The 16654-nt window shown below is 40.3% G+C and overlaps 1 protein-coding gene across 1 annotated transcript in view; it reads left to right on the top strand.

The window, feature by feature from the left end:
* Window positions 1-16654, top strand: part of LOC122792861 (peroxidasin homolog) — a 1756079-nt gene that overhangs the window by 1301377 nt on the left and 438048 nt on the right. Inside the window, exon 4 of the mRNA XM_044060419.1 lies at window positions 13432-13503. Within this exon, the coding sequence (XP_043916354.1) occupies window positions 13432-13503 (72 nt within the window). The remainder of the gene's footprint in view (window positions 1-13431; window positions 13504-16654) is intronic.

Raw genomic sequence — 16654 nt, forward strand, 5'->3', positions numbered from 1 at the left:
AATAGTGCGTAGGCAACAAACGGCAGCTAATCAAAAAAAGTTTTTATTATAATGCAGACTAGTAAGTGCTTTCACGTGGATACACCATGCTTCATCAGACGCTAAAAACATTTAAAGACCAAACCCAATATACAGTTTCAATATATTGTTTCTCCAAGACTGAGAACTAAGCACAATCCACAATAATAAAATAGCTTATTCTAAAACACTTTACCTTCAGGAACCCCCAAGATGCATTGGATTTTCCCAAAATAGGAAATCTCTCTCTCAAACACACACACACACACACACACACACACACACACACACACACACACACACACACACACACACACACACACACACACACACACACACACATGCATGCTATCAAAATACATTTTTTTCTGTCTTTTTAATTTGTCATCTTAAGTATTCACATGTGCAAAAGGCTTCTTCTTTTTGTTAGGTCTGTGATACAGATATGTCTGCACCATAGCTCTCAACCTCTTAGTGCAAAAAATCTGGACAAAGCCTGACAAAATGTGGAGACAAAGCCCAAAAAATAGGGACGTATTTTAAATATTGCTCATAAACTTATAAAGTTGCTAGAGTAACAGGTTTTGTTCTAACATACATTTTTCTGAAGGATTTAGAATTTGAAACTCAAATGTATGCCATTATTTAGTGACTTCAATCCTCAAATCGTCCCAGTGATTTTCCAGAAAAATCACAAATTGTATGTGGAACAGGCCAAAATTATGTATCAAAAATCTGGGCATTCTGCAAAAATCTGGACAGCTGAGAGATATGGTCTTTACTGTTTTATTTTACTACTAATAACATCAGTTTTCAACAGATTTAGTACACTTTACTGTGTATAGATAACAGATACAGAAGTTGTCATTGTATTTGCATATATATATATATATATATATATATATATATATATATATATATATATATATATGCTATCACCCCATCTATAAATGTGCAAATATTTAAACTGACCTCCTTTCTGTACACATTTACCTTATTCCTCCCTGGAATTCAGATATCTGTAACCCAGTGTGAGCACAGTACCACGAGAACCCGAGGCTTTATACAGACCCCTGCCAATACCTTACACCTTATCTATCCCTTCCACTATTAAATACCAGCTGGCTGACTACCTGCAAATTAATAGCAAATTACCATTATAGTTGCAGAAATCCTACACTGTTCTGGAATAGGGCTGACAGTTTTTTTAGAAGCTCAGCACTTACTCGGTAGGGCCCCGCTATGCTCAGGTTCACTTCACTCCCCTCCCACCCACCCCCCATATCATTTCCTTTATACTTATCCACCTTCACCACACCTCTTCCTACTCCTCCCCAGCCCTCACAACTACTTCCTTACAGACACACCCGCCTTATATAGTTCCTTCCCACACACTACTACTTATCACTCACGTCATCTTCCCACTGTCTACACATACTCTACCTTTATATCATGCCTTTCAAACCACAAGCATTACTCCTTATACCTGTACTCTCCCTCTTCTACCTTCTCACCTCCTATCACACACATCTACCCCCACCCTACTTCCATCCAACAACTTGTACTCTACATCCAAATACTAAACCCCAGGCTCCCCTGCAAACTGGGCCTTCTATTCCAAACTATACCACTCTCCTTCCTAAAATAAAATTATCTTCCCATCTCCCAACCACCTCTAAGCAGAAAAGAAACATCTCCCTATTTAAACAATTACTCTACTTCAAACCACTACATCTATCAGGAGACATCCATCCTAACCCAGGCCCCTCCCAACCTACCTTTCATAATCATCCTCCTGTACAAACATCTACTAACCTCACCCCCTTAAAAAAGCAAGTATCTTTCTACTCTTATAGTTTCATAGTTTCATAGTATAGTACTAGGCTATCTGCCCTGGGGCATTTGTAAGCCTAGCCATAGTGATGTGGCTTTTGCCACCCCATGAAATGGTACAAAAATGTACAGAATAAAATTAGAATACTGTGCCTCTGTCTAGTAATGACACAATGAAGGTCCCCTTATATAATAGAATTAGTTTACTGTGCCCCTGTCTAGCAGTGACACAGATGTGACCCCTGGGGTAAACTTACGATCTCCCATCCACTCATCAAGATTTCTCTTGAAGAGAGTCAGTGAGGGGCTCTGCCTAATACGAATTGGGATCTTGTTCCAAAGCATGGGAAGCCTCTGGGTTATGAATCTATCCCTCCAGCATGTCCTATTCATACTTGTGCCGAGGTTTAAGTCTTTAGCTCTTGTGGTCCTGATGGATTTGGATTTTTTGAGGTGGAGCATGTCCATCAGATCCTGATTGTACATGGCCTTGTTGGTCAGGCAGAGATCACCTCTGAGCAGGCAGTATGCTACTGAATAGAGCTGAAGTTTCTTTAGTCTGGCAGAATAAGACATATGTTGGAGACCCTTGATCCTCTTGGTGAGGTACTTTTGTGGTCTCTCCAGTTGTTGCAAATGCTGGGTGAGGTACATACCAAATGGGGCATTGTACTCAATCATGGGTCTGATGAGGGAGGAGTATAGGGGTACAATGACATCCCTGGATCTGGATGTGAATCCCTTCATGATGAGGTGTGCAAGGTAGAATGTTTTTCTAACCACTTTGGCAATGTGGGTGTCAAATGAGAGGTCGCTGTCGACTTGGGTCCCTAGGTCTCTGATTACTTTTTCCATACTCAGTGGGTTGCTGTCTATGTGATAATTTGTGGGTACTTTGTTTTTCCCAAAGGGGATGACTATACATTTTTTGGCATTTAGTTTAAGGCCGTGACTCCGGCACCAGTTGTCCGTTTCTGTGAGGCCTTTTTGTAGGATGTATGTGTCTGCTAGTGTATCGACTATGGCGCCTAGTTTGCAGTCATCTGCGAACTTTGTCAGCCACAACCCTCCCATGTTTGCTTTAACATCTGAGAAATAAATGCCGAACAAGAGAGGTCCCAGGACAGATCCCTGTGGGACACCACTTGTGACTGGCTTTGAGTCTGACATTGCTCCAGCGATTTTAACTTTATGGGTTCTGTCCTTTAGCCAGTTTGCAACCCATCTAGTGACATAAGGGTTTACATTTAAGCTGTTGAGCTTATCTATGATGCCTGAGTGGGGTATTGTGCCGAAGGCCTTAGCCAAGTCCAGGTAGGCTGTATGGACTGCTTTGCCCTCATCAATGGCTCTAGTGACTGTTTCAAAAAGTCAACCAGGTACAAAAGGCAGGATCTGCCCTTTACAAAGCCGAACTGGGTGGGGTCAAGTGTCTGTAGGTCCCCTATGTCTCTGTTTATGAGTTCCATAATGATTCTTTCCATAGCTTTGCAGACCAGGCTGGTTAAGCTTATGGGGCGTAGTTTCAGGGTCTGTAGAGGTACCCCCTTTGCGGAGTGGGACCACTGTTGCTGTCGCTACTGTTCAGGTACATATCCTGAAGTAAGGCTAAGGTTAAATAGCATTTTTATGTGTGGGTTTAGCTCCTCTTGGAGTTCACGTAACACGCAACCCGGGATACCGTCAGGTCCCATTGATGCTGTGTTTTTAGCTTTGTTTAGGGCGGTTCTCACTTGGACATCTGAGATGACAGGGAGATTACATTCAGCTGGGATAAGTATTTCTTCTTTTGGGGGTGAGGGAGGGAGAAATTTGCACTGAACCTGTCAGCCAGAATGTTGGCAATATCTGTGGGTTCAGTGTATTTATTGTTGTTGTGAACTAACTCTGAGCATATCTGAGGGTTTCCACCCAGGTTTCTAACATAGCTGAAGAAGGCTTTGTGGTTATCTTTAGTGTCCTTAGCGATTTTTCTCTCAAAGTTGGCCTTGGATGTTTTTATGAGAGAACGTAGTTTTCTGCTAATGTTGATCAGAGATGTCTTCCCTTTATGGGATTTTGCTCTGACGTGCAGTAGCTTCCTTCTTTTGTTATACAATTTGTTAATGGCTGAGGTCCACCAGAGAGGACGCTTGCCTTTGGTGGAGAGGGACTTTTTGGGATTGCATGATCCATGCATTCTTGGAGATGTCCATAGAAAGCATTTGTGAAGGATTCGGCATTGTGGGATGTGGTTATCCACTGGCACAGTGGGCTTAAAGGATACCATCTCAGTCTTAAGAAGAGCAAAGTCTGCTTTTGAGAAGTTTTTCACTGTGGTCTTTTGTGCTGGGGGTGCGGGTGGGATATGTATATCCAGGGTGATTAGTTTGTGGTCAGATCTCACTAGTGAGGGGTATACTTCCGGTGTGGAGCATTTTGTCCCCATGTTTTTGATGACCAGGTCTAGTATATTATCTCCCCTAGTGGGAGAGGTGACTAGTTGTTCCAGTGCATTTGAATTTATGAATTCCAGGAACCTTTGGGCTAGGGTATTAGGGCTAGAATAATGTACCCAATCTATGTTTGGGTATTTGAAGTCTCCCAGCATGATGGTATTTTGTGATACATTCATATCCTCCAATGTCTTCAGGAAGGCTGAGTGGGGTTCCTGAGATTGGGAGGGCGGTCTGTAACATGCTACCAGTTGTATAGCAGTTTTGCCTATGGTTTGTTGCACCTGTATGGTCTCTGATGCTTCATGTGTTGCTACTAACCTGGAGGTGTGGGTGTCCTTGATGAATATGGACACTCCCCCTCCCTTTGTGGTTCGGCCCGGGTTTTGGGGCCGAAAAGCATGATATGAGGTATAGCCTGGTAGTGCTGGGGTGCTCTCAGGAGCCTTGAACCAGGTTTCAGTTACTGCACAGACGTCGATGTTCTCCATGCTGAGGAGTGCATCGATTGCCTGCATCTTGAGATTTAGACTTCTGGCATTGAGCAGCATTACCCTTAGTTTTTTTCTATTTTTGTTTTCTAAGGAGGTGGGTATGTCTTTTGAGCCTTGCCTAAAAAAGGCACTATGGGGGTGGCAAGAGCCTTAGCCAATATCCGGAAGCCCAGTGGCGACAGGTGTAAGCCATCCCTTGCAAAGCAGCATGGCTTGTCCAACATGTCATCCCAGGCAGACAGACATTGGATCCCCTTAGAATGACACCAGTACTTGAGACAATTATTAAAGCTGATCATCTTGTCTTTGTATTGTGGTATCATTCTTGGTGAGGGCAAGATGCTGCTCAGGGTCAGGGTCATACCAGCCTGGGCTACATAATCGGAGAGCTCCTCTATGTCTCTTTTCATGTAGTCCAGGGAGGTACGTCTCAGGTCATTCACGCCAGCATGGACAATGATGGAGTCATATTTCTACTTGCTTTGGAGTGATTTGAGTGCATGTGTTATGTGGCGGATCCTAGCTCCCGATAGACAGCTCACAGTCACCCTCTCCTTGTTCAGCCTGGTCAGCGGGACATCAGTGTGTCTGACTATAGAGTCACCTATTACTAGTGTATCAGGCATGGTGTTTGGCCTTAAAGGCTGTGATTGGTTGACACACTGATTTATTGAAGTGTTTTGTTTTGAGGTGGTGGATTTTTGGATGTCTGCTTTGGGAGCCTCTGTTGTTTTGGTAAGTTTTTTATTGGAGCCTCCGAGTATGTCTTTGTGTTTTTATGTGTTTGGTTTGCAGTTGTGGTAGGTCTATGTGGGACTGAGTTTGTTGTGTGTGTGGTTACCATCTCCTCCTGTCTGGTCATGCCAGCCCTGAGTTGAGAGAGTTCAGCCTCCAGTTTGGCTATATAGTTGCATCTCTCACATGTATTTGTGTTTGTTGGGAGGAGGAGAGGGTTGTCTGTGTACATGAGACAATTGTAGCATTGTCTCAAAATACCCAAATTGACCAGCTGAACTGGAGAGGACACCAGTAATCTACCACTCGACATGCTAGAACAGTATAAGGGAGTGCTGTACCTTTAAGGGAGGTGGATATTCACAGGGGTGGTAGGTAGATGTAGTGCTTTACTTAGTACGAGAGTGCTTACTTAGTAGAGAAGTATTGAGAACAAGTGCTAGGCTTATAATATAGTGAGTAGTCTGATTATACTAAGAGTAGAGCTTCCTTAAGGGAAAATTTGAAGAGCAGACTTGGCGGAGCCAGAAGAAGTTTAACCGGCGCTGCGCTATGCGCACAACCGCGCAAAGCCGTACAAACGCGGATTTTAAACAGGGAACTACAAAAGAGCTAGAAATGGTCCAAAACAACCAATTACTACAGCTTCTTGTGCTGAGGTCACTTCCTACAGGGACAGGTAGGCTGCTCAAGGCTCCCCACTCCCACTGGTGAGCAAATAAACTTCCTTCTATCCAAGTAAGGTAATGGACAGCACAGGAACTACACCACAGCCCAGAATACAGCAATGCCTGTAAACTGGTCTAAACTAGTCGAGGAGAGGTGGGAAAACAAGGATTATTTTTTGTTTTTGATTTTTTGATAGAAACACACAGAAAATGCAGAAACAGTGATAAATCAGTTACACAGGCTAGCACACTTTAGTGGGCAGCCTCAACAGTTAAATTAAACAAACAAACAAACAACTTTCGATCAAATTCGACTAAAAAGTAACTTTAAGTGCAGATTTTAAAATAATGCAGCAAACAGTTAAAAACAGTTCAAGCTAGTTCAGGGTAAGCTACACAAGCTATTCCAAGTGAAAAAAGCAAAGATACTTAAATCCAGAAAGTAGTCGCTTTTCTGAGTTCTCTGTAGCTAAGACCACTCTGCAGGACCACGAGGAGCTTGTCTGAGCAGTATAGCCAGAAAAAATGCCCAGAGGCGGATTTTAAACAGGGAACTACAAAAGAGCTAGAAATGGTCCAAAACAACCAATTACTACAGCTTCTTGTGCTGAGGTCACTTCCTACAGGGACAGGTAGGCTGCTCAAGGCTCCCCACTCCCACTGGTGAGCAAAGAAACTTCCTTCTATCCAAGTAAGGTAATGGACAACACAGGAACTACACCACAGCCCAGAATACAGCAATGCCTGTAAACTGGTCTAAACTAGTCGAGGAGAGGCGGGAAAACAAGGATTATTTATCAGTCTCAGGAGTGTAGTAAACAAAGTTCAGGACTTCCATGCCTAGTTAGCTAACTATACTCCTGACATAGTCACCCTAACCGAAACCTGGCTAAAACTATATAATCAAGATAGTGAAATTACCCCACCTGGCTATAACATCCTTAGACTTGACTGACAAAAGAAAAGAGGAGGAGGGGTACCCCTACTCTACCCTGACCACCTCTCAATAACTAGTCCAAACCTCCCTCTACCCACTTTCTCTACAGCTGAACTCCTACTTACCAATGTTAAACTTAACAACTTTACCACCATAACTGTTGTAGCAATTTATATCCCTCCAGGAGACAATCTAAGCATACTCTAGAACATCCTATCCTACCTCTCACAGACCATCCACAATGAAATCATTGTTCTAGGGGATGTAAACATAGATTGGCTTACAATTCAAACTCCCCATTCTACCTCTTGTATCAACTTACATGGATTTGAACAGCTAATCACTTCCCCTACCTATATTAGCAAGTCACACCTGCCACAGTCTATTCTAGACTGGATTTTGTGTCTCACCCCCAAAATTACCACACCCCTCACACTCTACCAAACTCCCTTAGAGACCACTGCCCTATCACAGTAACTAGACACACTCCGCATTTCACCAGACCTTTCAGATTTATCACTTCCCACAAAATCTCTTCCTTTAGTTCAGACTCTTTCTCTGACCAACTCTCCAGAATTGACTGGTTCCATCTCACTACACTCCCCTTAGATGACACTGTCCACTCTTTCAACTCCACCTTTCTAAACATCCTCAACTCCCTTGCTCCCCTCCAAACTATCAGAATCAAAGCTAATACTGCTCCTTGGCTAACCAAATTGACTAGAGCCCTGATGACAAAATGTGAAAGGATATGGAAATTACGGACCAAAACCAAGACCCCTTCTCTCCTACAGACCTATAAAGAACTTAGGAATCAAATAAAGAAAATTATTAACAAAGACAAGATCAACTTCTATGCATACCCTCTGACTACCCTAAAATCTGACCCCAAAAAATTCTGGAACACAGTCAATCATATACTACATCCAGGAAACCCTTCCCCTCCTAACCCATGCCTGAATAAAACTTCTGAAGAAACTGCCACTGCATTTAACAGTCATTTTATCAACTCAATAACTACCATTATTAATCATCTTTCCACTTGAAAAAGTACTACTAACTCCACTTTCTCAACCTCTCCATCTTATCCTTCAAACTCTTTTTTCCTTACATCAGTCTCAGCTAACTATATTAAATCTCTACTCTCTAAACTCAAACTCTGCTCCCCCTCAGCTGATAATCTACCTTCTTACTTCATACAGATTGCAGCTGAACCCCTAGCCTATCTTGTATCCATCTTGATCAACTGATCTATCTTTGAATCATATGTTCCAGCAATATGGAAAACATTCTATACATTACCTATACATAAGGGAGGTAATTCTTCAGATATAGCTAGCTTCAGGCCAATTGTTATACTGTCACCCCTCTCCAAGATCCTTGAGAAATGCATCCACAAACAGATAATACAATATCTTCTCCAACAGAACCTTCTAACACACACACAACATGGATTTCATCCTAAACACAGTACTACAACTGCACTAATATCCTTTATCAATACTGTATCACTGGCCTGTGACAACAATAAACTAGTTTCATGTCTGTTCCTTGACCTCTCCAAAGCCTTTGACACTGTCTCCCCTCCTCCTAGATAAACTCTCATTTAGGTTTCTCTCCTTCCACAATATCCTGGTTTTCTAGCTATCTCTCAACCCCCCAATCGTCTCAATGGGTCTCCCCCAAGGATCCATACTTGGGCCACTCCTATTCAATATTTTCACCAACCTACTTTACACTTCTTGTCCCAATTCTACACTTGTACAATACACAGATGATTCAGCAGTCATCACCATTGTTGACAATCCATCTGATCTCCACTCTACTACCCAAGCATCATTCAACACTTTAGAGACATGGTTTTGTGAAAATAAATTAATTCTCAACCCCAAGAAATCTAAGCTTCTAGTCTTCCTTCCAAAAAACCTTATCAATCTCAAAACTACATTTTCCATCCTATCAAGCAGTAACACTAACACTGTCCCCAACCAGGACACTACGTAGCTCAGACCAGGACTTCCTACAGATCTATAAACCCAAAACCAAAAAGGGTGTCTACTCTATAACTATAACCCTGCTACAACTTGGAATCAACTACCCCTAGAAATTAGGTCACTTGACCAAACCAAGCATTTCAAACTAGCCACTCTGAGATACCTAACAAAGAAATGGTCCTGCCACTGTAGTCATCCTCCCTGAAACTACCCAACCATAGCTTAGCATTTCAAACTAGCCACTCGGAGATACCTAACAAACAAATGGTCCTGCCACTGTAGTCATCCTCCCTGAAACTACCCAACCATAGATTCTGTTTCTCCTCCCTCCATCCTACTCTACTGTCTAGCTTAATAATCATCTACCCCTCCATCTCTATGCTTAACCACTTCATCCCCTTTCTACTCCTCCTGTAACTATACTGTATATAACCACTTAGGAATTATGAATACAGTATTTCTTTCATCACATCGAACCAAAGTTTTTGCAGTATAATCTCTGCCATTGTACAATACTGCTTTCTGTATGATTTATTGTAAATGTTTTTTTACTGTGCAATTTCTGACATTGTACCCAACTGTTTTACTGAATGATTTACTGTAATTGTTATCTCTTTAACTATTTTCAAATGCAAATGAAAATGTCTTATTAACTGTATGTAAAATGCTAATACTGATTGCGGAGCTTTTCCCCTTGGGTCTCCACTGAAAACGAGCTAAACGCTCAGCTGGACAAACCCAGTTAACAAATGTAAAATAAATAAATAATAAATAAAAATTTGGATCTTAGATTACTTGTGTCTTGTTATTTTCATTTACCCTTAAACAGCACTTTTGGAGGTAGGCTTCACCCCACTAACCTCCTATGTGGGGAAGGGCTTTGCCCTACATACAACTTTACTTAATACAGTCCCCTTTATGGGGAAAGTAGCATGCACTTGTATCAATGAACTGATTTTTCTTTTCATTATTTTAGTGTTTTATTAATACAACTATATCCCTATAGTGATACAGTATACAGTATAACAGTAATAATGCTTCACATTTGATAGCTGGTTATCACATTAGTCATTCTGCTTGCTGATTTGCAGCACCTATCATACTTGTATCAAAGGTGTAAGACATAAAGCCTTCAGCTTTATATTTCACATTTGTTTTTTTATTTATACATATGGACTATGTGATGTTTGCCATTTATCCCATTTAGCACATAGTTACATTGCAATGGTGAAGATACTCATAAAACGCAGAACTTATGGAATCTTTCATGAATATTTGGTAGCTAGTATTGAGAGGTAGACACATGAAATTAAGATTAGTAGTAAAGCTGGTATAGCAGAAACATTGTTGCCTCACAGAAAGAGGTTCTTCTGTTCGATTCACGGCTGGAGTGCTTTCTGTGTGGAGTCTGCATGTACTCTCCGTGGTTGAGTGGCCTGCGAAAGACATATGTGAATGGGCGTGTCTTCGCTGAAGGTTGGGCGTTGGGCTGGCAACTCGGCACCATAAAAAAATCTACTGCCAATCATTAGCAGACTGGAGTTCTGCTGTGGCGACCCCTAACCGGGAAAAGCCGAAAAGACAAACAAGTAAAGTTGGATATCACACTGGAAGCCGTAGTTACCTTAGAAGTTATTTACTAAGCTCACAATCAGCACTTTTAGCATCTGTAGACTTCTTCAAATTGTGAGAGTACACTAGTAATAATTCATTGACATGATTAAGAAAATAACCACATGATTAAATTCTCACAAAATGAATTGTTAAAATTAATAATAGAAAATACATTGGTTGCTTGAAACAAATAATATTAAAGAATAAAATCTGAAATGTACAAAGTCTTATTATCCTAAAACAACTTTTTTCATTAGAACACATTTAAAATGAAATTCTCATTGATGCCCATAAAAAAACAGGCATCTAGCCTTACTTGGCATTTATAATCATTGCAGATCATTCAAGTCTTATCATCTGTACTCCATGAATCCTTTAGCACAAAATCCAAATTTGGAAAAAGAGGTTATAAAACATGTGCAAACTCTAGAATGCCTATAAGGAGAATTCTTAGAACTGTCTACTATAGTTCATGCATGCTAAGTTCGTTGAAGTGTTATTGTCATTCTCCCAACAAAGACCTTTTTGCATCAGGTGTAATTAGCAATATAAACAACATATTTAGATATGCAAATGAAATTTCCTGGTATAATACATTGTTTGCTCTTATGGCATATTTCTGAACCAGTATTCAAAACTTTACATGGGTGATAGCTTCCCCACATAAACATCCCTATTCCTCTTGTGTTATATTTAGTATTGTTTTTCCTTTGTAGAAATCGAAAGGAGATTTTACATTGGTTATTGACAAGCTTGGAGATGCAGCTAATATAGCCTCAGTGCCATCAAAACCATTTACTGTCCTCCAGTTATTTTTAACAATACCCTTGGTGGCATTTGTGTCTGTAAAACCATGATAACAATCTTGTCCTTGCTGCCTTTATTGACTGCATAATTTGTCATGTAAGAGAACATAATGAGTTTATAGGTGTCCTAAGGTTTGTAACTTCATTACTGGCAATATACATAATTTTTGGGATAACCCCTTTCATTAAACCCATTGGCTAGATGATTGATTTTTGTTTACCCTTTTATATGGTTCATTGCCCATAGTTAGCTAACTGTTTCTTTAAACCTTTATTATATTTATCTTAACCCAAACAGTTTATCATCCACCTTTAATAGGAGTGACATCAAAACAATTGTTTGGTTATCATATATGGCTGCAGATTTAAAAAAAATCCATTCACTGATTTAAATAAACAAAAAAAATATATAGAGTAATATAGTCAATCTTCAATATTAAAATATCAGTAACATGTTTATACATTTGAAATGTTCAGAATAAAAATAAATCAATTTCCCAATAAGTCATAAATAGATTCCATATATGGGGGCCATAACCATCCCCATAGCAAAATCTCTTTTCCCATCTATCCAATTTCTTATAAAAAAAATGTTGGACAGTACCATATCTGTGTACCCATGATTAACTTGATTTTTTTTGTACCTCAAATGCATTTCTTTCCAAAAAGTTATTAGATACATAATCGATTCTTCTAACAATTGAAATCACTGTTTGTAATGAGCATACATCTGAAATTACAAAAATATATGTTTTTTTGGGGGGGGCCTTAGATCTCATGTTTACCAGCCTGGCTCCTAGTACCCAATGTCTATGCCTGGCCTACTATGCTCCAATGTCCCAGGAATTATTCCATTATTGCCGGGGCTGGTCATGGATCCTGACGGTGTCCCAGGTGCTCATCTCGTCTGTGCTTCCATCCTTAGAGGTGTTTTTTATGACCTGCCCACTCCCTTTCCCCACCTGTAGCACACTTCTCCATGTTGTATTTACATAAGCATGCAGTGAACATTGAACACAACAGCATTACTTCCCTGCCCCCATGCACTTGGTTATGGATGCTGTAGGTAGGGAGCAACATGTGTCCCTGTGCCCACAGTGAATTTTACACCTATATGTCTATAGCACTGAATTTTACTTCAGCCACTTTTCTCCAGCAAAATGCATCACAGTAAAATGTCTTGCCATGTAGCATCCTGAAACCTCATGTCAGACATGTGACAGAAAACCATATCTGTTGATGTATTCCAAGATTTGGCTGCGCGTTATTCATTTTAGTAATTTTGTAAGTATGGTTGGATGCATATTGGGCAAAATTCATGTGGGAGGATGGGGGTAAAGGAACCTTGAATCAGGGAAGTATCATGATAAGTTTAAAATGGGTGGTTATATTCCTAAAGTGAGTGATGGATAAGCAGTGACAGAGTCTTCCATTGTGGGGAATTTTGGGTGGCCAGATGCTGTTTGTCTAGTAGCTTGCACATTGTTATGATGGCAAATTCCTTGAAGTAGAAAGATGTAGATTTTATGTGGCCACAGACTAGAAAAGTGATTACATCAGATCAGTATTTGGTCTCTTACACAAAGTATCCATAAATCACAGCAAAGTTTGGCTTCACAAAAAGGAAAACATGGTTAAGTGCAGAACTATGAATATAGTTACTCTGAAGCCCTTCAATACACAGGCTCTCAACTCAAAGATAATTTGTCACTGGTGAAAGAGCAAGATATGAATTCTGCATTGTTTATCTGTTTTGTTAATTTTCAGTGCATTTATTTCCAAGTGAGGAAATGCCACAGGTCAAATATGTGACATTTGGGAAGGATAAAAAGTAATGAATTTCAGTAAGGCATTATTTCTCTTTTCTCAATTGTATGTACTGTGTTTTGTTTTACAGTTATATATACAAGAATGAAATTCATACAATAGACCACCAAGCATTTAAGGGGCTGGTATCCTTGGAACAACTGTAAGTAAATGAATGTGATTTTAGCTCTTCTTTTAGATTATTATTCACCATGGCAGAAATACATTTTTTTCCTTTTGAAGGCAAGGCGTGTTTTTAATGTTTTAACAATAAGTCATTGCTTCCTTTATAAATTATTTCAATAAGATGTTATTGATGAGAATGTAACCTGAATTAATATGGAAAAGACAGCTGTGATATTCAACACATCTAACATCTCAGCCCCTCCTTGATGTGTTTTTGATTGGGTTCATCTTTCTTCAATTCTAATTTGGCTTTGTTTCTTAACCTCCACTCCTTGGGGACATTCATGCTTTAGAGCAACAAATGCCATCATGTGGAATTCCTTACTCTCATAGTGTGCCCTGATCCTTGCTTATCCTTATGATGCTTGCACTGTTTATTTATTTGTTTAATATATTTTGATAACCAGATTGACCAACTGAGACAAACTCCTGCTTCAGTAGTGGCCAAGGACTGCTGACTAGATAAGTTGCACAAGATCACTCAAAATGCAGGTAAAGCCAGAAGAAATCAAACCCAGGATCAGAGGATGAAGTACGTTACCACCTCCATTTCCTAAAACATCTGTGTTAACCAGAGAGATAACATCAAGTTACTCTTCAGTTATGTTATTGAAAGTACCATATTTGATGCTGAAATCACCAAAGCTTTCATAGCATTTGTGTGTTTGCTATACAGTAAACCAAGACCCACTCCAGCACTAGAGATGCCAGGAAATTATCCTATTCACTAGTATAGCTAGAAGGTAGAATCGTCATGTAACCTGGAGAATGTAGGTGTTTTAAAATGCCTAAAATGCAGTCACAAGCTTCTATTGGAGCATCATAAAAGTTTTAAAATAATACCTCATCCACACCTTCTTGAGGTAAATATGGTGCAGAGACTTCCATCTGGTCACATGTGTCATTCTGACATCAGGTTGGAAGACTGAGTGGCATCTAGTCTTGGCAAAAAAAAAATGCCAAGGACAGAAGCACAGAGGGGGGGCATTGCACTAAAGCAAACAGCTGTAAAAATTTATCTGGCAGCACAGAGGAATAAAGCTCTGATGTGTTAACGAGTAGCTTCTTCCTAAGATAAGGGTACAGGGCCTGAATTTATCTCCCTTCATTTGCTTACTGTGAGACCTTCAATAAGTCACTTTGCCAGACAGTGCTTTGGGGAAATTAGAAAGCTTGGAACTCGAGCATGTTTCCTTCTTCCAGTTTTACCCTTGCCCTTCATCAAGCCTCCGCTAAATGGATTTGAGACCCATTCTTCCCTCGTAATGGGCAGCATCCCAGTCAGGGGTATCTTTCAAATATGCTCAGAGCAAGAGTCATGGAGTCATGGGGGGCTGCCATCCAGACAGACACTGGGGAATTAAGCTGTTAGCAACATCCTAGTGAGAGTGAGTTAGTTTTGTACAATATACCTAACTGTGCCCAGTGGGTATGGTGATAAGCCAAACACATTACCCATCACCACAGTGACTCACAATACCTTCCATTATGCATGCTCACTCCTGAATGCCCATGGAGATGCTAACAGAAGCCACCCTGGTGGAATACCAACATCAATAAGTTGTATAATAAAAGGAAGAAATTTTGGCCAAAACTAGGAAGTGCAATGTCCGACATAGTAAGAACACCATCAAGCTGCATAAACAACTCAGGGAACTAGTTAAGGCTACCAAATATGATGCTAAAGTACCCTCCAAGTCAAAAGAGAATTACAAGGCGTTCTTTAGCTATGTCCACAATATCAAAGGCAATACAAAACAATGTGCTAAACTAATTATAAATGGAGGCATCTATACTGACCCAGAGGATATAGCAAATCTACTGTTCAGTATAAGTGGCTCCATTTATACAAAATCAATGTGCTAAACTAATTATAAATGGAGCCACCTATACTGAGCTAGAGGATATAGCAAATCTACTGCTCAATACATTCTTCTCCAGCTTTACTCTACTTTCTCCTCCCTGGCACCTCTCATGAAATACCCCCAACCATAACTCCATAACTATCACTAGGGAACAGGATCTCAATGCTCTCTCCAAGGCCAAAAATGCTGCATTAAAGGGCCATGACAATATTCCAAGATGCCTCCTAAACAACATGAAACATAACCTACTGGGCTACTTAGAATCATGATTTAATCATAGCCTCCAAACAGGCTTTGTGTCAAATGAAGGGAGGACTGCAACTGTTATTCCTCTGCATAAGCGCAGACCATCCAGAGATTAAGGCAACTACTGACCCACAAGTTTGACATGTAAAGCCACGGAAAGACATTGTCAATCTTCAGACACTGGAACAAACCCAGTTTGGTTTTGTCAAGGGGCAGTTCATGGCTGTTTAACCTGGTGGACTTCCTCAAGATGGTCACCAAAGCAATGGATGAGGACAAATGATGCATACAGCTTATGTTGACCTGGTCAAGGCATTTGACACAATACTCCACTTGGGCATTGTAGACAAGCTTACAAGATAAGACATAAACACCTACATCACCCACTGAATAGCCAGTTGGCTGATAGATAGGACCCAAGCATACCTCTCAACCATCCCGATTTTTGTAGAATATACAGATTTTTGCCTCATATATTCAGTCTGTTTCTCATAAAATTTGTGATTTTCTGGCAAATCATTGAGGATTGAAGTCACTAAGTGATTACATACGTTGAAGCTTTAGACTTCATACCCTTCAGAAAACATATACTAACACAAATTCTGTTATTCTAGCAGCCTTCTAAATTTTTAAGAGCAGTAGTTAAAATCTGTCCCTATTTTTGGGCAGTTGTCCCTTCATTATTTTGGGCTTAGTATAGATTTCTTGCACTAAGAAGTTGAGAGGTATGGATCATCCAAGAAGTCAGGATATGGGAATCTACCTCCACAAAAAGGTCACTCACAAGTAGAGTCCCTTAGGGCTCAATGCTGAGACTGCCTTTTTGGCATCTTCTTCTCTGAAGTTAAGGCTAATGTCAATGGCCACTGAATGGCCAAGTGTGTAGATGATTGCTAACCAGGCACAGTCATAGAATCCCCAAAGGACACAAATGTTCTCCAAGAAGGCCTGACAGAAACTAATAACTTATGCCATGGTCACAGCCTAAAACTCACAAGAAATGTATAATAGTAAAAT

The sequence above is a fragment of the Protopterus annectens genome, chromosome 2.part0, assembly GCF_019279795.1.
Source record: "Protopterus annectens isolate FY-2018-M chromosome 2.part0, PAN1.0, whole genome shotgun sequence".
NCBI classification, from domain to species: Eukaryota; Metazoa; Chordata; order Ceratodontiformes; family Protopteridae; genus Protopterus; species Protopterus annectens.